This window comes from Benincasa hispida, chromosome 6 (assembly GCF_027475165.1).
Source record: "Benincasa hispida cultivar pf3 chromosome 6, pf3_genome.v1.1, whole genome shotgun sequence".
NCBI lineage: Eukaryota > Viridiplantae > Streptophyta > Magnoliopsida > Cucurbitales > Cucurbitaceae > Benincasa > Benincasa hispida.
Genome location: NC_143483.1, coordinates 1,414,644 through 1,439,749, shown reverse-complemented (window position 1 = coordinate 1,439,749; position 25,106 = coordinate 1,414,644). Strand labels below are relative to the sequence as shown.

The following is a 25,106-nucleotide window of genomic DNA, read 5'->3' as shown; positions in this document are numbered from 1 at the left end:
TTGGAGGAGTTGTAGCCATGACGGAGGACGGTGATGAATTGCTTGACGATCTTGATGGAACAAGTAGTGACTTCAGTGGTAGCGCCCATGGCTAGAGAAAAAAAAAAGGGGGTGACGATTTACAAAGAAGAAGTAGAGTGACAACGAGAAAGTAAATAAAAACTACAAACCACCTCACAGTTATGTTAAAGTTAACAAAATCTCAACGATAAGAACCAAAATAAACATTTTTTAAAAAGATTAAGGGCTAAAATGAATGGTTTTAAAAATTTAAGGAAAAAAACGAATGTTTTTAAAAGTTTAAGGATCATAATAGAACAAAGTTCATAGTTCAAGAATCAAAATAAGATTTAAACCTTATAAATAAAGATAAATACCTCTTTCATCGATTGTAACGTAATAAATCTTTTTATTGCGAATTTGAAGATTTTATCACAAAGATTCATTCTACAAGCAAATGTTCATGTTTCATATTAAAAGCAAATGTTCATGTTTCATATTAAAAGCAAAAGTACAAGAGGGCAGTTTATACTTATGTAAATTGGGCTGAAACTGTTTGCAACTTTGTAAGGTGGTTTTTATTAAAATTGTGGGTTTAATTAATTTTTATATTTCAAAATATTATACATGTAGTTCTTGACTTCTGAGATTGATTTTAATTTAGTTCATAAAGTTTTAGATAATAATTTTATCTCCGATATTTGAATTTTGTTTCAATTTGGTCTCTCGATTTTAATATTTTTATTTTTCACCTTAAATTTTTTACTAAAAACTCATGTCTTTAGTGTTAATGTCTATCATTAATTTAAAATAATTATGAAATAAAATTTAAAATTAATTTTAATATATATATTTTGCCAAATGGAAAGTATCAAATTCTTAAAAGTATTCGTTTTTGTCTTGTTCCACTATTATTAAAAAATAATAGAAATTATTATCGTCAATTTAGGAGTCACGCTAAATTTAAGAATTATTCTCCTTCGTTATTTGATTTTATAAGAACGAAGAATGTCATTCTCATTCTCTTATATTTTGACCTATAACCTTTCATTATAATTATTCTTTTTTTATTTCATAAATAAATAATCCAGCTAATCTTGAGGATTTTTTTATATATGAAAAAAATTGCTAAAGTTGAAATCATTTTGATAACAATAGTTTCATCTCATTTTTTAAAATTATTTTCAAGCTAGATAACTATTTGGTATTTAAAAAATTAAGTTACTCATATGTTTGGATGTTTTGTTTATTAACAATTTTAAAATCAAATTAAATTTTGAGGAAAAAAATCTCATTAAGTACTGATTTTGATTTTTGTTTCTGATTTGGAAATGTATGCATGTTTTCTCCTAAATCCACACATTGTGTTCCTTTATTTTTGCTTTTAGAATTTAACTAGAAATATAATATAAGTAAAAACAATAATTGAGAATTTGAGAAAAAAACAAATATAAATTTTAAAACTAAAAATTAAAAACTGAGGCCCGTTTGGTAATGATGGTCTCATTTGATAATCATTTTGTTTTTTGTTTTTGTTGTTAAAAATTAAGTTTATTGGCTTGGTTTTTTAAACCATTGGTGATTAGTATATAACAAATGAATGAATTTGGAGGTGGAAGTAGTGTCCGTAAACTTAATTTTCAAAAACAAAATGGTTACCAAACAAGACCTTAGTTTTTTGTTTTTGCTTTTCGAAAACTAAGTCATCTCAATTTTTTTTTATAATGATTTGCATTTTTCTTAAGTACAAGAATTGAATCCTTAGCCAAATTTCAAAACCAAAAACAAGTTTTCAAAAATTATCTTTTATTTTTAATTTTCAAAATATGACCAAGTTTTGAAAATATAAGTAAAATGTAGATCACAAGGCAAGAAATTTAGAACTGAAATGGGTACTTATTGGCTTAATTTTTAAAAAATCGAAAACCAAAAACTAAATAATTACCAAACGAGGACCTTTGTTTTTTTTTTTTTTAATTGCGTTTGTTTCTCACAATGTCTTACTCTTCTTAGTCAATCTCTAAAAAAAAGAGTTTTTGAAAACTACTTTTTTTAAGTTTCGTTGGATAACCATTTCTTTTTTTTATTTTGGGTTTTTGAAAATTAAGCCTATTAACACTATTTCTACTTCCAAATTTCTTTATTTGTTATCTACTTTTTAATAATGGTTTAAAACACCAAGCCAAATTTTGAAAACTAAAAAAATAGCTTTTAAAAACTTGTTTTTGTTTTTGGAATTTGACTAAGAATTCAACTATTGTACTTAAAAGAAAAATGTAAATGATTGTAAGATATTTGGAGGAAATATGCTTAATTTTCAAAAGAAAAAATCGAAATGGTTACTGAAGGGGACCATAGTTTTCCAAATTTGATTTTGATTTTGAAAACATTTCTAAGGTGTAAACAACAAAACATAGAAAACAATAGATGGAAGTGATGTTTCTAGGTTCAATTTTCAAAAACAGAAAACAAAAAATCAAATGGTTATCAAATCGGGGCCTAGTTTTTTTCAATTCTCAAAAATTTGGCTATGAGGTTAAAAACACTCCTAAAATATATACTACAAAAATATAAAAACCAATAGACAAAAGTAATATTTATTGACTTAATTTTCAAAAACAAAAAATAAAAATTCAAATAGTTAACAAATAGAGGCTAAATCTTTAATCAACTGGACCTAAACTTTATAGAATGATTTTCAACTGCAATCTAAATAAATAAACTATAGAAGTGAAAATCTTACCTCCAACATTGATATAAATAGATGTATTAACGCAAAGATGAACATAATTAAACTATTATGCAATTTTTATGGTTGAGTTCGAGATTAGAAGTTTAGTTCTCTTCTTTTCGTTTACATATCTTTTATAAAATAATTAATATAGAGTAACAATATTAAAAAAGGGATTAGGTCAGTGGGTAATTAAATTAAAAGATATAATCAATGAATTTAGAAAAAGGAAAATAGTGAATTTGTTTTATAATCCAAAATCCTTATCTTCAATACAAACAATAAATAAGACAACGAAAGGGAAATCAATGAGGATATTGTCGGGGGCCTGCAAAGTGGGCATAAACAAACAAAACAAAACCAAATTCGCCTCAAAACATGGGATCCCAATAAAACCTCCAAATAAATTTTGCATTTAATAATATTCTGTTTGTTTTTATTTTCCACCCCAAAAAATATATATATTTGCCATCTTCCACTATTTTGCTGATGTGTCTCCTTTGCCAAAATATCCTCGATGGACGTTGACATGTGGAATAGGTCGAAAGATTTAGGTAGTCTGAATTTAAGAAAATTGTGTTTGAAATACCTAGACTGTAAGGTTTAGGTAGAATAACTATTAAAGTTTTTAGTATAAAAAAATTATCAATTTCGTCGAGTTATTTATACTATTTATTTGAAGAAGTTGTTTAGTCTTGATCGGACTAAATTAATCAATCATGAAATTATATTTTTTAAGTAGTGGGACCCACAAATTCATCAGACCAAATAAAGAATATGATATCTCAACTTCTTACTTATTGCTCTAATAAACTTAATAAAACATTCATGAAGTTTCATTTTTGTTCTTAACTTTTGAAATTTTTCTCAAAGTTCTTTTGAGCTTTGAAATGGTTTAAAAAACATATCACTTTTATTAAATTAAATTATGAAAATTGACATAACATGATGTGAAAATTAGAAGATATATGTAATAATATTTATAACTATATGGAAAAATAAGATTATGGTTATAATTTATTCCATCTAAAAGATACGTTAAAGTAATCATTTAAATTAATATATTTTTAGTCAAATATCAATTCGTGCCTCTAAATTTTGAAAGTCATATTAATTAACATCATGAACTAATAATTGTACCAACGTAAACTCTGAACCTTCATAAATGTATGAATTTATGCCCTCCCTCCAAATTTCGTTTGACGAATATTATATGAAACTTATTATTTAATTGAATTAAACTTCTCGATCTTCACAAACCAAATAATTTAGACCATTCATTACAATTAACTTTAAAAATAATTCTCAAATGTGTATAGACTTATTTAAATATTGGTTTTACAAAGTGGATAATTAGAGCAAGTGCATGGTCGGTTTTAAAGTAAATTTGTCTAAGAATCTAAATTGATTTATTTATCAAAATTTAAGAGTTTAATTGACACAATTATAAGTTTCACACGAGTTTTTTCCAAATGGATCATAATATATGATGTAAACTAATAAACTTACAAATGTTAAGTGTTTAAATTGATACAATTATTAATTCGGTGTTTAAATTGATACAATTATTAATTTTTTAGTTTAATCCATTTTTTTACAATATTGTGGAACAAGAGATCAAATCTCAAAACTCGACATTCATCATATAACTTCATGATAATTGAGTCATGCAGGTTAATAAGTTCAAGCTACCTTAAGTTAATAACATGAGTATGTAACACAACATAATTTTTTATGAAACTTCTATCGAGTAATTGAAGGTTCGAAATTTCTCATTCGTTGCACCAATAAAACCACACAATTTTTATTTTTATTTTTATTTTTATTTTTTTTTTTTTGCTAAAGGTCACATGAATACTAAGGAAAAAATTACATAAAACTGAGTTGACATCCTCAAAAAACTTGGATTTGTGAAGTTTAGAATTTTTTTTTTTTTTTTTACAAATAACATTTTTATACTGTCTTTTAAATTACTAAATCTTAAAAGTTATTTTTTTTAACTAATTGTTATAAAAATTAATTTGAAGAACTAAATTCTAAATATATTGAAATCACATCAACTAAATTTAATATTTATTGAGGGTACATGAATTAAATTTAGACAATTGAAAGCATGTGGAATAAAATAGAATAAAAAAAAAAATACAATAACTAAAATAATATTTTAACCCATTTTAGTACAACAAACTACGAGTGATAATTTGAACCTCCGATCTTTAAAGAATATGTGTATCCAAATTAACACTCATATTGGCAAGTTTAAGATTGTTTTATATGTTAAAAATGTATTATAAAGCAATGTTCCCATGAATTAAACTATATGAGTCAAGAATAATTAAGTCCACTTGTATGTAATCGATATTTAGTTTGTACTAAAATAAATTGTAGAAACTATAATTTATATTGTTGAGTTTTAGCAAAATAATATAAGTGAAGCAAATGTGTAAAACTTTATAAGTTCACTAAAGTTTGAAATGAAAAAAAATTGATGGAATGTTTCGGCTTGTAGCAAGTGTAAGATGGAATTCCAATGCAATTCCGGAGGGATTCCACCATAGGTTCAAAGAAGAGAGTTTTCAAGTAAAAGATAAGTTGTTGGGAATGCGAACAGTCTGGGTGCATGACAAATAAAATAGGATTGTCAAATGGCTCTAGATCAAATGTTGATGTTGTCTTTCTCATTAGGGAAGATGATGACTTCCTCTAAAGAAGACGGAATTCATCCTTATGGTATGCTCGCTTTACCATGATAGAGATGTTAGCAGTTCCATAAATTTTTACACACAGACATTGACTTGATGGTTTTGCAAGGTGTGTGTTAGAAGTTATATGTTGATGGCTAGAGAACTTCCAGGGAGCCAAGTAGGAAGTTGCACATGATGAAATATCTTGTAAATATAGAATTTATTGAGTTTTGGCAAAATAATAGAAGTGCAGTTGTTCCACATTCGAAAAAGTTCAAGAAAGTGGTGGGCTCCAAGCACTATAAAAGGAGTCTATGTCGTTAATTTCAAATCATCCTGATTAAAAATACTTTAAGCTTGAGTATGTCAACTCTAGTTAAATTCCCTTTTGTATTCTTAGTTTGAAAGTGGAAATAAATGGTATGAGTAGTAAAAAAATTTTGAAAGAGTGCTTTTGTAATTGGAGCCGAAGAGAAAAATTTATGTGATTGTAATATTTTTAATATAGTGAGTTTTTTTATCTGTAGTTTTTTTCTCTGATTTGGAATCTTTTCTAGATTAATTATTGTGTTCCCAATTTTATCGGTTTCTTTTAGACCCCGTTTGGTAACTATTTTATTTTGTTTTTGAAAATTAAATCTATATCATCCACATTTCTTACCATGATTTGCATCTCTCTTTAGTACAATAACTAAACTCTCAACCAAATTCCAAAACAAAAACAATTTTTTAAAGTACTTTTTTTTAGTTCTCAAATTTTTGTTTGATTTTTTAAATCATTCGTAAAAAGTAGATAATAAAAAAAGAAATTTAGAAATGGAAATGATAGATTTAATTTTTAAAAACATAATGGTTATCAAACGAAATCTTAATTATTTTGTTATTTTTTTTTCTTATTCAGTAGTAATAGTGAGAGGTTTTTCCCAATATACATATAAGATAACATGTGTTTAAATCATATATGTGTAATTTATTTTAAAAAAAATAGTATTGTACATTTAATTATTTAACCATTTAAATAATACAATTAAATCGTCCAACAATAACTAGTTCAACCGACATAAATTAGTACTACCAATTTCAAGGTCGAGTTTTAGATCCCATTTTTCGATCCAAAAAATCTATCTCTTGACAGTCAAATTATTTACACAAAATTACATCACCAAAATTGGCATGAAATAACTATATCCTACTGCAAATTCTGGAATGTTATCCCATGCAGTCGCACACACAGAAGGCTCAATATGAGCGAGACTCTTTGGTCACCAACCCTCACTGGGATTAAATCTGGACCGTCCATTCCCCTCAAACTGCATCAGAGCCCTAGTTTCTTCAACGATGGTGGAACTGAAAGTAAGAATAAAATATAAATAATTAAAGCTTGTAAGTCCGACGAAACCAAAAAAAAACATTATAATGATTTCAAGGACTAGTTCAACTACACAGAGCTATATATATATATATATAATGCACATCTGCAATCATGATTTTCCAATTCATAAATATTTGAAGAACCGCCATGGGAGAGAAAGAAAACCTGGCGCCAAGTTCAGTGGACTCTGTTTCAGTGCAGAAACCGCCGCACTTCGTTCTCGTTCATGGCATAAGTGGAGGAGGATGGTGCTGGTACAAAATCAGATGTTTAATGGAGAATTCTGGCTTCAAAGTTACCTGTATTGATCTCAAAGGCGCCGGAATCGATCGCTCCGATCCGAATTCCGTCCTCAAATTCGACGATTACAATAAGCCTCTCCTCGATTTCATCTCTAGTTTACCGGAAAACGAACAGGTAATATTATTATACATTCGTCGTTTTGTTTTTGTAATTTCGTTCTTCGTCAATCGATTACGATCGAGTGGAGTTCGATTAGTTCAGAGATCGTTCGATAACTTTTACAGATCATTCTGGTTGGACATAGCGCTGGAGGTTTAAGTATTACTCAAGCGACGCTCAAATTCGCGAAGAAAATCCGGTTGGCGGTGTATGTAGCAGCGACGATGCTGAGATTTGGTTTCCAGACTGATCGAGATTTCAAAGACGTAAGCAGATTCTTCTTCTCGCTAGTTTTAATTCATGTTTGATCTTACAAATCGTAATTGAAAGTAAAACTTGGCGTAGTAGTGCGGCGGCCGGACGACGAGGTTGTTCTGAAGCTCGTCACCGGCCGGTGGTGGTGATATGATGGTGAAAACGTGTGAATAGTTTTGACCGTTAGTCGAATCGCTAAGCTCTTGCTGTCATCGCAAATCGCATGAGGCAGAGGAAACGCGCCGGCTGCTAAATGATTTTCTAATTCATTCGGTTAAATTGCAAATTTGACAGCAGCATTTTAAAAAATAGAAAAATAACGAAAATTATTTATATAAAATAGTAAAATTTAGACATCATCGATATCTATTCGTAACAGAAATCAATAAAAATCTATCTTTAATGTGATTAAGTTGATAGAAGTCTTAGTCTCTATGAGTTTTTTTTATTATTATTATTTTTATAAATAATTTGACATTTTTTCTATTTATGACTCAATTTTATAATTTTAATAATCAAAAGATTAAATTTATAATTTAAATAGAAAAGTTATTAATCAGGTTTTTTTTAGAAAATTTATTATTAGGTTAATTAAGTATATTTGTTTTGCCTTTTTAATTAGGAAAATGAATTCTTAAAAAAAAAAAAAAAAAAAAGAAAGAAAAAGAAATGAATTTAGAGACAGCCACCAGCCAGCTGGTTTCTAAACTAAACCGTTCCTATTGCCATCCTCTCACTCTGACTCATAATAGTCCGATTAACGATTCCATTTATAAGTAATCCAATTTGCAAAATTTAAATCAGTTGAGTGTTAATTGTCTCATTGATTACTTCATTTTCTTTATTAAAAATTTCATTATTTTTTTAATATTTTTTCTTTAAAAAAAAAAAAACCGTATCACTAAAAAAATTTAAACTCGAAATAATGTATTAATCGAGCTATATTCAAGAACATTCTTTTTTCCAAACTAATAAGTAGAAATTTATTTTTGTAAACAAACAATGCTATACAATCAAATTTGATTATCGAGCTAGTGTTCAGAAAGAAGAAAATTTAAAAAGTGAAATGAGAAGTTTTTTTTTTTAAAAAAAAGTTATATATATAATTTAAAAAAGAAATAAGAATAATTTACCATATGGTGGATTGTGATTGGACAATTTAGTAAAATCAGATTTGAGTTTAAGAAGAAATTTTTAAAAAATTTCTACTTCATGAATATTTTTATAATGCTAGTGGATTTCAGGCTATTTTTAAACATGTTGATGTGATATGTAATAAATTATAGTGTAGTATTTAATATGCTCTAGTACTATGAGATATAGTAAAGGTTTTTTTTTTATTATAATTGAAAAGGATTTTTTTTAGTACTTATAATTCAAAAGGTTAATGTTATGAAATTTGAAAAATAAAAATACATAATTAAGAAATTGTCGTAAATAATATAAAGTTGAGGTTACTTGGATGCGATTTTTATCCCCAAGTAGATTGGTACGGTGGAATTCCAGCGGCAGCCAAGAACGTGTCCCCCTTTCTTTGGTGAAAAGTTTCTTTTTGGGTGGTGTAATTTTTTTTGCTACAGTCCACCGTATGATACAAACTTTCTATATAATTCTTTCGGAATAAAATACACTTTTTAGTCCTAATTTTATAATTAAAATCTTATTGGATTCTTTTAGTTTTAAAATCTGACCTCTCAACTAGGTCTATAGGACAATGAGTTAATTATTATACTATATATTTATTATAATCCGTTAATTTGTATGTACAGTGCGTGTAGACTATTTTAAAATTTGACTAATTATTATAACTAGAGTTTCAAATATGAAGTGGGTTTTTCCACTTGAAATCGAGGCTCAAACACTAAGTCTTCAATTTTGGAAAATAGTTTTAAAATTTTATTAGTGTCTTTAATTGAAACATGATATCATGGTCAACTTTAGCCTACATTCTCTATTTTAGTTCAACATATATTAAATTTATATTGAATTAGAGCTTATGCGACATATCTTTATTATTTTTTCCTTTCTTCCTTCTTCTTCTTGGAAACGTCTTCCTTCTTTAATTTACACGATTTTGTCCTTTCAAAAATAAATATATGAGATTGTATAATTAAAAATATATATGTGTATGTAGTAAACTTACCAAGATAGTTTATTAAGTTATTAACACGTGATAGTACAAATAAAATCACATGAAAGTTATAACAGGTAGATTTATTTTTTTCTTAATTTTAACTTAAATAAATTTAATCTAAGATTGAAACATTCCATTAGAAGAATATCGAGTGTATTTAAATAAAAATAAGGATGTAATTAAATATTATGTTACAGTGAATGGAATAGAAATAAAGTCAAAATTAGGTTAAGCAAGTTGGACTTCTGAAGTCCACAAGTTAGTGTGCTGAATAGGAGCCGACAACTTTCACAACTTCGCGGTTCTCACGTGTGCAGTCATTGTATTGTAGGACATGATTTATACATCTTTTTCTTTATAAAGCTAATTTCTTTAATGATCAAAGAAAAATAGCATAATACAATAGTATAAAAAAAAATTAATTTATTATTTAAATATAGTTACAAATATAGCAATAAGATTTAAAGTATTTACATAGTACAGTAATATAATAAAATTTAGATCAGCTTTCAGAATTGATCATACTATTGATACTATATTTACAATTATTTTAAAATGTCACACACTTGATTATTAGTTTTAAAATTACTAGTTATTTCAATTACTGTATTATTTACTAGTGTCATTCTATTTCTATTTCCCTCTTGACTGGGCAGAGGACAATGTCATTCTATTTCTATTTCCCTCTTGATTGGGCACAGGAATTCCTGCTCTGCCCAAGTGGCCCAATTGGAAAAGGACATTTCTTATTTATTCAAGTCAATTTCTTTCATTTTCCTACATTGAAATAAATAGTGTCCCACCCTTTTATTCCTTTCCCTATCAATGTCCCTCTCCCTACTCATGAGCTTAATTTCTCTATTCCTTCCCTTTCACTCTCTCTACTCTCTAGCTACCAATACTCGGCTCGAGAAAATGCTCGACGGTTGTAGTATGGAGCTGTTGAGAGAGAGAGAGAGAGAGAGTGAGTGAAGAAAGCAGTATAAGAGTTAGTGAGAGGGAGTGGGAATAGGGTGGGATACTATTTTTCTGGATAAAAACCACTGTAATTTTAGATTGAGCCACGTGTCCTAAGCAATAGGGGAGTAAAATTTCCGCATGTCTTATTGTCTTAGTACACCCGTGTTACCTCCTCCCTACCTCCCACTAGAAATTTTCTTTCCATAAATTATTGTTTAGTGTCTAGATATAACTCTCTCGAGACTTTAGTCCTATGACTTTATACATTGGTATTAAATAATTCAATTCCATCAATTTCAATAGTGTTATCTATCGAAGTTTGTACATTCATAGAAAAATTCTATCTTTCTCTCTTTTGTACATTTATTGAAAAATTTCATCTTCACATCTCTACACCTCAAACACAGACTTTTTAATTTCATATTCTATAATTTAACACAAAGTCCAAACACCTTAATCAAGTAATGGGATTGTGTGAACATTTTGAGATAAGATAGAGAGATAATGTGGAGATTTTTTATTAGGATTTCCAACTAAAGTTACAAAGAGATTGAAAAGGATCATAAACAATACGTCTAGGCTCAATAGGTTTTTACATAAGGAAATAAACATAAGTTAATTACCAAATGTTATTACATTAGCGGCACGTATTATGGTAGTGTAAGAAATTTTCCCTACAAATATTGGAAAAGTCTTCACTTACTTTTTCTTATATTAAGTTATCAAAGATGAAGATGATTATGTCATTATTAACGAGTTAATAATTTCAATTATGATGATTACCTTTTTCTTCTTCTTTTTTTTTTTTTTTTGGGTAAAATTTGCAGGGAGTGCCAGATTTATCCGAGTTTGGGGATGTTTACGACGTAGAATTTGGACTAGGACCCCAACAACCTCCCACCACTGCTGTCATCAAGAGGGAATTCCAACGTAAAATCATCTATCACATGAGTCCCCACGAGGTGCTCAAACCCAAATTGTTTTTCACACATTTTCTAAGTTTTGGGAATCATCCGATCCAACCATATAGCTCCATTTGATTTGGTTTTTTAAATTATTTATAAAAGGTAGATGAAAACGCAAAAAATTTAGAAGCAAAAAAAATGGTTACCTACTTGATTTTCAAAAATTAAAAACAAAAAAATCAAATAGTTACTAAACGATACCATAACTTTTTAATTCTAAACATTTATTAGGTCTAGATAAGAGATAACTTTAGTGTGCTATGACTTTGTAATAATCCTAGGACATATTTAGAAGTATTCTAAAATAATTAAAATAATTTTTATTAGGTTTAAAATCACAATCAAACACGTTTAATCATTCAAAATTTTACACAATCAAACTCAATTTTCAAACTTGAATAATTAAACACATGTTTTTGAATAGCATGTGTGATATTGAACATGACATCCCAAACCTGCCAACAATTCATGTTTGATGTTATTTTCTCAGGATTCGACATTAGCCGCCATGCTTCTGAGGCCAGGGCCAATCCTAGCGTTAAAGACCGCACAGTTTATGGAGGAGCAGGACGGGGCCGATAAGGTGAAACGAGTGTATATAAGAACAATGTATGATCGAGTAATAAAACCAGAGCAACAAGATGCCATGATAAAGGGATGGCCACCCGAAATCGTATATGAAATGGATACTGATCACAGCCCCTTTTTCTCCGATCCATCCCTACTCTTTGGCTTGCTTGTAAAAAGCTGTAGCCTAAGTATGGGATGTAACTAAACAAAACAAAGGGGAGTAGCCTAAGTATGGGATGTAACTAAACAAAACAAAGGGGAGGGACATTTTTTTCTTTTTTCTTCCTTTCTTTCTCCTCCCTAAAATAAGAAAACATTATCTCATATTCTTGTGATTCAACAATAAAAACTACAATTATAAGCTTCGTAATTGTTTCAAATTGCATAGCGTTTGATAGCAGTACATCATGTTCGCTTGCAAGCAAGGAACCATAAAAGAATGATTTATCCTCTTGAGTATGTATGAATTTCATACTGAAATTGATAACAAAGCAGAAAAGATTTCCTCCTCCTACACTTTGTTTGGCTCAATGACTTTTTTTTTTGTGTGTGTGTGTGTATGTGATGGGAATTCTCTTTTGTGCTTTTAAGACTTTTCTATGTATGATATAAAATGAGGAAGGAAAAAAAAGTATCAACTCTGAGATTTGATTACCGATTCGTCCATTGCAGCTATCTTTTGTTGCAGATCTGACTTGTCAGCTCCTACTAATTTATCTACTTGGCGACCATCTTTAAAGAACACAAATGTCGGAGTGGCTTTGATATCCCATGATGTACTGAGCTCCTGCGGAAACCCACCCTCACCCGAGATTAGTGTAAGAAACTTCCATTCAACTCATCATCTAAAACAATAAACTTTAGAACTCAATGACCTGTACAATCTATAGAATTGATCCTCCTCAAGTAAGGTTGTCCAGAAACAATAAACGCAAACTAAATCAATAATGTAAATTAGGAGATGTTATTTGGTATTCTTTTCAATTTTTTGTTTATCATTTTTTTAAGAAATACAAGCATTTAGTAATGGTTGTTTGTGCTAATCTAAGCATAACTCAACTAGTTAAGTCATATATTCCCGACCAAGTGGACCCCACATGTTATTAGAACTAAAAAAGAGCAATGGTTGTTTGCAAACGTTCAAAATTATATACAAATTTAAGAAATAATTAAATCTAGTTTCTGGCATCACATTTCATGTTTCTAGTTTTTCAAACGCATACTAAATTAACATTTATTAGGAACAAAAACCATATATACAATTGAAAGGATAGTTACCGACAATTAAAAAAAATCAATAAAGAATTACAAAACATGATTAAACAAAAAAAACAAAACAAAACCAGGGGATGGGAGTCAAGAAATAAGAAACCAAAACCATACAACTGTTATAATCAAAGAGTAAAGTCATGGACAAGAACACCGTCAATGGAGAGAGCTATTTAGATTCATATTCATATATGCCTCTGAAAACATCAAGCTAGCTTATGTACACCTTAACTAATCACACGAGACAACTCACCTAATACTACAACTAAGAAGTATGGACACTTTAGTTTGGCTAGTGTATCCGTGTCCGGCACGTATCGGACACTTGGACACTCCGACACTTGTTGGACACGTATCAGATGCTTATTAGTGCAATAGATATATTAGACACTAGTTGTAGAAGTCAAAATAGGACCAACATTTGGTAGACATGTTATCAAAACACTTCCTACATATTCTAAGTCATCACATATATGACAAAAATAATAAAATTTGAGAGCGAAATATATCGAATTAATTTTTTAAGCATAGATAAATAAACTCATTGATTTTGAATTTCCTTCTCGTTTAAGAATGATATATATTTTAAAGAATGTATGTTTTAATAAACGTGTCCTTGGCATGTCCATGTCCTAGATTTTTTAAAAAATGACGTGTCCACTCCGTATCCGTACTTCTTAGTCCTACAACATTTGGGCTTCAAGGAAGCTTATAGGATATTAAATCCTAGGTAGGATATTCATCAAGTATCAAGTTATATAAATAAACAAAGGGTAACCAAAAGATGCTTTTACTCACAGCCAGTTCATCAACGTCAATGGCCAAAAATACCATGGAAGTATACTTATCAGCAAGCTCACAATATGCTGGCGTCATGGATTTACAAGGTCTACACCATGGTGCACTGAAGTTTGCAATAACCTGTTGCATAGTTTTAAGATAAAACGCTCTGTATAGTTTTCCTCACCGTTCACTTATATAAAGCAAAAAAATGGAAAAAAAAAATCCTGAATTTGTTTAAATGTCAAACACAATGAATAAATTAACTAGAAAATTATTTGTCATCCTAACATCCAGGAAATAATACTTGGGGAGAAACTTACAATCTTGCCATCTTTGGTTGCTTCCAAAAGCTTCGCCTCCCACTTCTCCATCGACGTAATGAGATGTACATTTTTGCTATCAACATTCTGGACTTCAGCATAGTCTTCTTGGACACTATTGAAAAACTGCAAAATGTCAAGTGTGGATGTAACTCACTTAGAAGATACAAAAAATTAATTGAGCAGGTTGAAACAGCATGATTTACAATTTAATCACATTGGAGATATGACAAAGAATTTAAAATTTGTGGTTTCATCGTACATCTAATGAATAGGAGATGACCACGTTCACATTTACGTTCACATCCAATAATTTTTCGGAGGATGGGTATCAAGGATGGGCACTTGGACACTAACACTCCTACGCTATCATCTAAGGGTCAAACATTGACATCATGTAAATGAGGAAAGTGGAACAAATCAACACTGACCATTAGCAGGCATAGACAAGTGGAACTCCGAACAAAAATTTCAGGATGAATATCTTTAAAGTAGATTTATTTAAAAAATCTATGTGAAAGAGAGTTCAGATATGATATTTAAAGAGAGAAATTTTGATCCTCTGAAAATTTAGAGGACTTGCATGATTCTGAACAAGTAAGAATCCACAGAAGAGAAGTGTTATTTTTTTTTCAAACCTCCTCTTGATTATGTGGACCCAGATGACCACGAACTTGATGAATAAAAATAAAATGTATAAGAGACATGCCAGAAACTGTGGGGCTAGCAAACAAAATAAATCAGAGAGCACTATACCAGAAATTCAATACAAGACCCTGAAATAATAAGATGGGAGAGAGAGAAAACGAACTTCCAGTGAAGCCTACCTTAGTCCAGCAGTTTCCCATTGAAAATGCAAGATCGAATCTGTCTGAAAAATTAAGGTTGTCTCCAAACAGGACACCTGTTAAGTTGCATAATATGTATCAGTCCAGAGTACATGTAGGATTAGGTATTAATTCAATTTCCAATGGAGCCTGCAATCAGTTGCACTGGAAACTTGAAGAAAAAAGTCTCACACTTTGTTCAAGTTTTCACGAAACTCTATTTTGAACTTCTTTTTCCTTTTGCTTTGTGCAATTGTCATTTTTGTTCTAACCCTATACGATAAAAATGCTTTAGATACAGACAAGGAGGGCATAGGTAGATTTCCCTTCATAATCGATCTACTTTTGCACTAAAATCCAACGAATTTCTCATCGGTAAATTGACATCGCAAGGTACCATACTTTCAAGCTCAAATATATATGTCTTTTCCAAGCACACGAGTAAAAGAAAGGAAAACGAAAAAAAGATGTTCTAAGCTAATGCAAGACCCCGAAATCCTACACGTGGAAACATAAGTTGCTAAGTCTTCTTCCCATTCTTTTTGCTCACCGGTTTTAAGCTGGGGAATGCTAAGTCAAGTCAACTCAATATTTTTTTGACCGTGACCTTAAGACATGTAAAGTGAAGGTGAAAGGAGGAAGATGTCCTAACAGTCAATGCATCCATTGTTGTTATCATAATAATTACAATTACAATTACTATTATTATTAGTTTGAGTTCAACAAAGTCAAGGAGTTTAATCTTCATTCTTTAGGGAGGTAACCAATTGAGCTAATCTTTCATAGGAGAAATGGCATTTTTTGTTTTTCAAATCTCATGTCTAATTCTAAAATTTGAACCTCATCAGAAATAATTTCAAGTCAACTCTGTTTTTCATTCATGGAAACAAAGATATGGAACAGTGAATAGCAAATACAAATACAAATAAACTATTTCTCCTAAAAGATATTGAAAAATAAAAAGTTACCTTCTCTTTTATCTATTAATGAAATGGTGATGAGAAACTGAAACAAATGGATCATCCGGAAACTGTTATTTAAATGCTCCCCTTGTTTAAGGGGAAAAATCAAATTAACATGTTCGTTAACCATTTCACAAAATAGTCTTTCTTCCTTTCGTAAAGCGTGTTTTCAGAAATGATCGGTTTTAAAAAATAATTAAAATTATCTTCCAAAATCATGAACAGGGATTACAATGTCAATATATCAGTTTCTATAAACCATTCGATCACAATTCTAAAACAAACTATGAAAATAAATACGAAAAAAAATCGTTTCTAAAATAGCCCTCAAAGATGAACAAAACGGTCTCTCTTCGAAATTTACAACCACCGCCATGACCACATTGCATCAAAGCAGAGGATTTCATTTCACCTCAGAAGCAAATGTCAGATGCAGATATTAAGCAAAGGACAAAGAATCAGACAAAAAAATAACACAAATAACTCATGATCAATGAATACAAATAATGAGCGCAAAAGAACTAAACATTCAGGAATATAAGGTTTAATCGAATCAATATAATTCCGTATTATCTCCATATAAAGAAGCTCGACTACCAGAATAAAAAAAAAAGTGCAAAACATGGACAGATCATCTTATTCTTTACCTCGGGATAGCGTTGATTCAGCATCTTGTACAACTCGTCATTGAAGCCGATCCTGAAATTTCAGGAGAATCAGCGCCAAAGAGAAGGGAAGAGGACGAAGAAGAAAACGAAAATTTCGAGAAAATGCGGTCTAATTAAGGCTGAAATGCATTGATTGAAGGAGAAAGAGGATTATCAGAGCAGAGGGGAAATTATCGAGAAGGACAAGCCAATTTTTGCGGCGAGGGATCAAAATAGAGATCAACTTCCATTTGTCACGATCGGATGAAGAATAACAGCTGCCATCGATCGTCAAACAAAACTTCCATTGAATCCAAAATTTTGAGATTCTTCCAATTTTTTTAGGTACAAATCTGTTGGAAAGATGATATTTGAAATAGAGATTTATGGATTTAGGTAATGTAAAATCTATTACATACCAAAAACTGGCGGGAGAATTTTATATTTATATATATATACATCCTTTTAGTCCCTCAATATATTTTTTTATTTACATATAAACTAATTATAATTTTGGTGACTGCAGTTGAAAATTTGTTTAATTGTAGTTTTCGAATATTTAATTTTAATCTCTATTTTTAATAAAATTTAAATTTAGTGGCTGATGAAAAAAAAATATATATATACGACAAAATGGTACTTTAATCATTATTATGCTAGAATAATTTTAAAAATACATTTTTAGTTTCCAAATTTTTATGAATGTATTTTAGAAGGTTACTAAGTAATTTTTTTATTATTTTAAATCAATAATAATAAATAAATAAAGGAGGAAGAGAATGAGGTAGAGGAAGAATAGAAAAATTAATTACTATTTTTAATTTAAAATGTCATGTCAAGATTTTAAATATTAATAAAAAAAATTGAGAAACATTTTAAACATATCCCTCCAAACTCGAAAAATTAAAAATATATATTTTAAATCTTGTGGTAGAAAATTCAATGACAGAAGGTATTTTTTTTTTATAAATGTTAATTAACTCTAAACTAATTTTAACATTTTCAAACAAACCATCCAATTTTCAAACAAACCATCAATTAGAGATAAGTATCTAATAACTTCAATTTTTTTAAAGATGTTGTATTAAAACATGGAGTGAAGATATTGAATCTCGAACCTCAAGATTGATAGTGCAAACACAATAACATGTGAGCTACGCTCATATTAGTCTCCTAAATTTTTTTCTCATGCTACACAAAATAGTACATCTTTCACTAAATTTAGAATGGATGATGGATGATTTGTTTAGAAAAATTAAATAAATGCATTTTTTATTCTCAAACTTCGTATGGATTCAAACACTAAATGTATATGTTTAAACTAGTCAAACTAAGTTCATTTTGAAAGTTTTATTTGGATTAAATTAGTAATAATCACAGGCAAAAGCATACATACATAAACATGACGTAATAACATTGCAAGCTTTATTCAACATTTCAACTTGCTTGCCGGAATGATCCTTGTGAAAACTCTAAAATTCAAAGGAAATCTTGCACAAAGTCAAAAAGTGAGCCTTCAAAAAATACAATAAACATACAGAGTTGGGGTTCTTAAAATCAAGTGGATTTTTCTAAGATGAGGTTAGATACTCAAAACAGCTCCAAAGAATTGCTATGAAGACAATGATGTTGCAAAATTCATCGCCCTTTCTCGAGTTTTTCGATCTCTTCTTGGTGCTTTCTCTCTGCCTCTTGAAGTTCTCTCTCTGCATCCTCCTTTTCCTCAATTTGGTCGAGATCATCAAATTCCTTGGTAGCAGCCATAGCTTTCACAACAGGGTCCCTTAGTTCAGATATCAGTCCACCACCTATTTTGTATTCTTCTTCGTTTCCAATCAGAAATAACCGCTGGTCGGGTCCCGATGCCATGGGAATGTCAACTGCCAGTAGCTTCATATCATACTAAAAAGAAAGATAAGACCATATATTCAGATGAGGGAAATTATTCTACTTAAGCACATTGTACAATATGCAATAGAATTTCTTCAGCAACTTCATAACTGATCTTTTGGTGTGTGGGTTGGTGGTTAGCCATGGGAGGATGTAAATAACTACAAATCATGAAATATCCAATTCCGAGTTCAATTCCAAATAACCATCATGCCTTAGCCTAATGGTAAATAAATGACATTGAGTTTGATAAAATGCTAAGGGGGATGAGTTCAATCCACTGGTGACCACCTACTCATGATTTAATATCCTAAGAGTTTCCTTGACACCCAAATATTATAGGGTCAGGTGGGTTGTCCCAATTCCAGATAATAGACTGAAACATCTAAAATTAGTTCTTCTTTTATGCTACTACTGTGGCTCACGTTTTAAAAGAAATTGACCATATTTCTCCCCGAGTATAGACTTGGTAAATTTGTTTTGTTTCTACAGGATTCCTTGAAAATTAATAATTGTCCATTGTATGACTAAAGAAACAAAAATCCATGATTGATAGCATTTTTCCAAGTCCTTGACAGATTCAACTACAATTCTTGGATGTGAATGTGCAAAACACAAAACTTGGGATCACAGGATTCACCACTTCCCAATCAATTGCAGGATGATCATTTGTTAAATACAAGTAGCCTCCACAAAGAAAAAAGATTCTGCAAGTTCATCACACGGGCAGAGTGAAAAAGGGAGGGGCAAAAACTCCACCTCTAGTTGATCACCGTCGATGTTCCTATAAGGCAGTTGCGTGCACTATTTGAAACCTCTACCTTAATATAACTTAGTAAATTCAAGCCAGATCATCTCTGATGGTTTATCCTTAACTTGTTAATGAGTGTAAATCATGGGTCCACAATCTTGCACAAATGGTACTCTTCAAGAGGACCCTCAACCATCCTCCAGGAATGGTCGAGTCTCAACCACAATGGGTTGGCCTAATGATCAATAAAAGTCAATATAATTAGCATTTAGCATTTGAAATGACATCAAGAGAATGGGTTCAAGCCATAACAGCCACATACCTAGGGTCAAATATGCTGTAAGTTACTTTGTCGACTAAATGTAGTAGGAGCAGGCAGTTCTTGAGAATGGTTGAGATGCACACAAGTTTGCACAAACATTCACAGATATCCAAAAAAAATTATGAGTCTCTTTCTCACTAATTAGTTTATCAACTCCTCTCAATATTGTTGTCTTCTCTTCAACTTATTTATTTAGTCAGCCTTCCAGATTCTTTTCATCCATGACACCAATGATGATTCTCTAAAAGTGATAGGAGCTCATTATGTATATTTGTGTAGATTAGGATAATACAAGGTCAATCGCGTGTTGAGACGACTCTCTTTCCCACAATTCTATCCCTATATTTGGATAATTCTCCAACAACATCCTTCATAACTTTTAGCTCAGGGCCAACAAACTCCTTAAACCATATTTCAACACTCAAACCAACATATGTCAGCAGCTAATCTATGTCAACTAACTCACGTATCTACTTCACCTGCCTATCAAAGATCTATTGGGAAATCCAATTACAACAAACGGGTATGTTCATGTAACGTGCATTCGTATAACCTCTTTGATGCATTATGAATTAACAGGCATTCGTTATACGTTAACTAACTAACTTAAAGAACTAGGTAGTGGAAAAATAAAGAGGGAAGGAAGCCAAAATAGACATTTCTCCACATAAAAAAAATCATAAAAACATAGTGATCATCCAGAAATTAAAAAGAAAATCCATATATAGCTTCATGTCAAGAAATAATACCAAAATGATTCTTCTAGATTAAAAAAATATAACTTCGTGATATTTAAACATAAAGAAAGTGGCAAGCAAAAAAGCAAACCTGGCCCTTCTTCTTTTTTACTTCAACACTGACTAGACCCTTCCTTTCAGAACCTCTAATCGGAAAAATAAGAAAGCACCGCTTGCTCCGACGATTTGGTGTGAGATTCTTCAGAGTAAACCCGCCTCCTGACATAACATAAGCTCTCAAGTCTGATCCTGTAAGAGGGGCACCCATAACCTCAAGAATTCCTGCTGACGTATTGAGCTTTCTCATGGCCATTCTATAAACTCTATCAGGATTGACAGTGAATCTCGAGCGCATATAGAGGCCCTTGAAATGAAAAAAAGGGCAGATACCATTCAACATTGGTAATCCACAAAGTAGGCTATAAATTTTTTTATTGCACCAAAGTAGGCCAATTCTTCATAAAGAAAAAAATAACATTCAATTTTCACAAACTGGAGTGAGGAGAAAAGGTCAAGACAAATAGGAAAGCTAGGTCTCAACAGAAGCACAAATGGACTCTGGATTTATATAGAAACAAAAATAATCTGTGCTTGTTGTGTGTAAGCAGAAGGTCACCTTCAAATTCCTTGACTAGAAGCTTAAAACGAAATAACAGAAATCAAAAGTAAATTAATGAGCTTCTTAATGAAATCATTAAGTTCTGAGCCTATCAATGGACTGGCTAAGGCCAGTAGTACTTTTAATTGGAAATGAGAAGGTCATATCATCCAAACAGCTAAAAGCCAAACAAAACATCGTAAAGGACAAAGGGACAAGAAGTCCCTTCTCCAACAGAGGGGGCCAAAAAAAAGTCCTCCATTCTAAACTTTTTTTAGAAAACGATACGAAACTTTTCATTAAGGTAATGAAAAGAGACTAGTCCTCCAATCTAAACTGATCGTATAACGGTATAAGTAGAATAGTTTGTAGAAAACTTGAGTTCAGCACTCCATTTAGAGATGTCGAACTGTACAAGGTCACAAGTAGTACATTTTCTTTCCTTCTTTCTTTTCCATAACTATCAGAGAATAGTTCAAAATCCAAGAGAACCTTCCAAAGTGCGGAAATCAGAAATAGAAGGCCTTAAAATTTCCCTTCCAAACATCAACACAAACAAAAAGGTTTCCACATGGTTTTCTCTTTAATAAGCAGGAATAATTTCTATACCAGTCCCATAATTTGTCATCTCAATCATATCTCTTCGGGGTACACGAGGAACATATCACCGCATTTCCACTGATGACAAGTAAACAGCAAAAGCTCAACACAACCATCATCAAGGCAAACAAAAGGATCAACAAATCCATTTTCTTAGATAATGAAGTTAACACAGGGCAGAGAGATAATAAAGAAAACTCACAGCAAAAGCAACGATAGCTGAAGATAAAGCGAGAAATCCATACTTGGCCATGCCTTCAGAGAGCCCAACAAAGGTGTTGGCAATACCAAACATAATCCTCCAGAGCAATGCACAAACTAAAGCTGCTCCAAACCCCAGTAAAACTAGATAGTTTCTCTTGAAGAAAGCCTCAATCTGCAATCCAATAGCTTCCCGATACCGCGAAAATGCAGAACTAACAGCCGTAGCGGGCTTATCAAGGACTTTCTTAGCGAAATTACCATTGATTTTACCCCCAAAACCGGGAATCTTAACAGAGAAGAATCTAAACCTAGAAGCAGAACGATAGACATTGAATTGAGTAGCTAGAGAAGAATTTCCGGCAGTTAATTTGGGAGAATAGAGGATTTGGGACAAACCCAGATTTGAAAAGATGGGTTTTGAAGGGAATTTCGATTGGAAAGAGGAAAATGTAGAGAAGGAATTTGCGATGATTGGATCTCGAAGAGGATTGGCATTGGAAGAGCTGATCGGATGATGACTGAAATGGAGTCTGAGCCTGAGGGCGAGAAGACCCTCAGCAACTCTTTGAGAGGGTTTTGAGATTCGGGAAAGCATGGAAATTTTTGAGAGAGATTCACACAACAAGAATTGCTGGAGAGTTCGTAGTGAACAAGTTCTGTGTTCGGTCCAAGAAGAACGGGACACACAGAAGAGGAGACGACCGCAGCGATTACAAGAAAAGGAAATTCCCTCGCAGAATCATCCAGCCGGACCGGGTTTGGACAGAACCGACCGTAGCTACTTGGTTCGGTTGGATCGGATCAATTTCATACAGTGAGCCGTTTTTCTCTTTCCATAAATATACAAAATAGAGAATATTAAAATTGAATTGTTTGACACTAACTTGCAAAGTTGGTGAACTAAACACCCTAACAAGATTTGTTTTAGAAAATGACATTAACGTATACATTTTTATTTTTGTCTACATTAAACAAGAATATGTGCATCAATAATAATGGTTAAAAGTAACTATAAATGTGACGTCCTAAATTGTTTAGACAATTTAAATTTAATGATCTTGAATTATTTTGGGATTATTTTGGAATTTTGAAGTTAAATTGAATTATTGGGCAAGGATATTCCAATTTCCAAATTTGCTTCGATGAAGCATTTGGAAATTTAAACTTAATTTAAGGAGAGTTTGGATTTAATTTAATATTTAATTCAATTTGAAAATTTTAATTAAATTTGGGAGATTTAGAAATTATTTATAATTTGGAGAGAAAATTAATTTAAATCGATTTTATAGATAATTGATTTAAATGTGTTTGCAAAAGGATTGGGTTTTAAAATTCAAAAAATTTTGGAGTTTTATTTAGACATTAAGAGGAAAAAGGAATATGTATATAATTAATTGAAATCCAATTAGGATTTGGCTTTTATATATATATATATATATATATATATATATGTTCTATTAGAGTTAAGTTAAAAAGAAAATAAAGGAAAATAAATAAAATAAATAATCTCTCTCCTTCTTCCCGTGACGAAAAAAAAACACTTTAGCATTTCTCCTCTCTCGCAGATGTGTTCAAGCCTTAGCCGTGTTAGAGAAAGAGAAGAACAAGTCAGTAGCATACATGGACAAATAGTCAGCACACTCAATCCATGCCATCATCCTTCTAGAAGAAAAAGTTGTTAGAGGGAATATTTATCTCAGCCAATCAAAAGTGTACAAATATATTTGTTATTCTTTATTATTAAAATTGTGTAAGGCTATTTAATGCCTCTGTATACCAACACTAAATACAAGGGAAGAAATACAAAGAAATATTCACAAAGAAAACGTCTCATCTTCTTCCTCTCTTTGCCGCTTCGTCTTTCTGCCTTTTCATCTTCTTTGTCGGTTTTAATTCTCTAACTTGGTATCAGAGCGTATTGATGGCCAACGCCTCTTCAAACGCTTTATCTTCCTCAACCACTGCCATTTTCACCAACCCACCCTTGAATCAATTGTTAAACCAAATCAACTCCGTGAAACTCGACCGAAACAACTACCTATTATGGAAAACCCTCGCATTACCCATCCTAAGAAGCTACAAACTAGAAGGCCATCTCACAAGTGAAAAATCCTGTCCTCCGAAGTTCGTCTCAGCAATGACTGAAGATTTCGGTCTCCTTTAAGGTGGGGACGTTGCCGAAAGCACCGATGAAGCCTCGTCTAGCTTCGCTCGCTCCAGAACAGTAAATCCTCTGTTCGAACAATGGGTCATAACAGATCTCCTACTACTCGGATGACTCTATAACTCGATGACCCCTGAAGTAGCCTTGCAGCTGTTAGGCTTCAACAGCACTAAGGATCTGTAGAAAGCTACCCAAGACCTCTTCGGTGTGCAATCAAGAGCAGAAGAAGATTTTCTTCGCCATGTTTTTCAGACTACCAAGAAAAGTAACTCTAAAATGGAGGACTATTTACGCATTATGAAAACTAATGCTGATAACTTAGGACCGGCTGGAAGTCCTGTACCTAGATGATGTTTGATATCTCAGGTTCTTCTCGGTCTGGAGGAAGTGTACAATCTGGTCATCGCTGTTATACAAGGAAAACAGGATATCTCTTGGCTGGATATGCAGTCCGAGCTCCTCATCTATGAGAAACAGTTGGAACACCAAAATGCTCAAAGAAACCTTGGTAACATTGTCCCTGTTGTAAACATGGCTCAAAGTCGAAACTTCAATGAATCCAGACAGATGAACATCTACCATCAGACCAACTCTCGACCCTTCTTTAATCAACAACGTGGAGGAGGCAATGGCAACTCCAACACTGGTCGAGGACGTGGCAACAAACCTACATGCCAAGTTTGTGGTAAATATGGACATTCAGCCCTTGTGTGCTTTAATCGTTTTAACAAAGAATTTGTTGGGAATTTTAGATAGAACAGGGGAGGACAGAGCTCAAATCCTGGTAACAATACCCACCCAACCCCACCGCATTCATAGCTGCCCAAAACTCCAATCCTTTTGCTGGTCCAGAAACAGTTGTTGATCTGAATTGGTATGTGGACAATAGAGCTACAAACCATGTCACGACTGATTTTTCAAACTTGAACAATCCAGGGGAATACTCAGGTAATGAGAAA

General features: G+C 31.5%; 3 protein-coding genes across 5 annotated transcripts; 1 reads left to right on the top strand and 2 right to left on the bottom strand.

Moving 5' to 3' along the window:
* The first annotated feature begins 6,821 nt into the window (after positions 1-6,821).
* MES17 (methyl esterase 17) lies at positions 6,822-12,453 on the top strand. Its single transcript, XM_039034542.2, has 4 exons — positions 6,822-7,204; positions 7,315-7,455; positions 11,366-11,500; positions 11,994-12,453. The coding sequence occupies exons 1-4, from the start codon at positions 6,935-6,937 to the stop codon at positions 12,276-12,278; spliced, it is 831 nt and encodes a 276-aa protein (XP_038890470.1). The 5' UTR covers positions 6,822-6,934; the 3' UTR covers positions 12,279-12,453.
* Positions 12,407-18,401, bottom strand: LOC120080019 (thioredoxin H4-1-like). Of its 3 annotated transcripts, none has more exons than XM_039034543.2 (6): positions 18,278-18,401; positions 16,882-16,933; positions 15,273-15,349; positions 14,446-14,560; positions 14,141-14,263; positions 12,407-12,860 (listed from the first exon to the last, which is right to left on the bottom strand). In XM_039034543.2, exons 1-6 carry the CDS (start codon positions 18,283-18,285, stop codon positions 12,708-12,710), a joined length of 528 nt encoding a protein of 175 aa, XP_038890471.2. In that variant the 5' UTR covers positions 18,286-18,401; the 3' UTR covers positions 12,407-12,707. The 3 variants fall into 3 exon arrangements, with proteins under 3 accessions (XP_038890471.2, XP_090170666.1, XP_038890472.1); XM_090314540.1 differs by having other exon boundaries at positions 14,446-14,571; positions 18,278-18,296; XM_039034544.2 differs by lacking the exon at positions 18,278-18,401 and having other exon boundaries at positions 14,446-14,571; positions 16,882-17,147.
* On the bottom strand, positions 18,285-22,683 carry LOC120080153 (uncharacterized). The gene is made up of 3 exons (XM_039034719.2): positions 21,982-22,683; positions 20,673-20,945; positions 18,285-18,783 (listed from the first exon to the last, which is right to left on the bottom strand). The coding sequence occupies exons 1-3, from the start codon at positions 22,576-22,578 to the stop codon at positions 18,520-18,522; spliced, it is 1,134 nt and encodes a 377-aa protein (XP_038890647.1). The 5' UTR covers positions 22,579-22,683; the 3' UTR covers positions 18,285-18,519.
* Positions 22,684-25,106: the final 2,423 nt, after the last annotated feature.

Bases quoted from the DNA above. Each gene is read 5' to 3' on its own strand.
- MES17 (XM_039034542.2), top strand. From the start codon at position 6,935: ATGGGAGAGAAAGAAAACCTGGCGCCAAGTTCAGTGGACTCTGTTTCA. The intron at 7,456-11,365 runs GTAAGCAGATTC...TAAAATTTGCAG, and splicing joins CTGATCGAGATTTCAAAGAC to GGAGTGCCAGATTTATCCGA. The intron at 11,501-11,993 runs GTGCTCAAACCC...TTATTTTCTCAG, and splicing joins ATCACATGAGTCCCCACGAG to GATTCGACATTAGCCGCCAT.
- LOC120080153 (XM_039034719.2), bottom strand. From the start codon at position 22,578: ATGCTTTCCCGAATCTCAAAACCCTCTCAAAGAGTTGCTGAGGGTCTT. The intron at 20,946-21,981 runs GTGAGTTTTCTT...TTTCATTTCAAG, and splicing joins CAGCTATCGTTGCTTTTGCT to GGCCTCTATATGCGCTCGAG. The intron at 18,784-20,672 runs GTTTGCTTTTTT...CTTTCTTTTTAG, and splicing joins TAAAAAAGAAGAAGGGCCAG to TATGATATGAAGCTACTGGC.
- LOC120080019 (XM_039034543.2), bottom strand. The intron at 15,350-16,881 runs GTAAAGAATAAG...GCAACTTAACAG, and splicing joins TGAATCAACGCTATCCCGAG to GTGTCCTGTTTGGAGACAAC. The intron at 14,264-14,445 runs GTAAGTTTCTCC...ACTATGCAACAG, and splicing joins CAACCAAAGATGGCAAGATT to GTTATTGCAAACTTCAGTGC.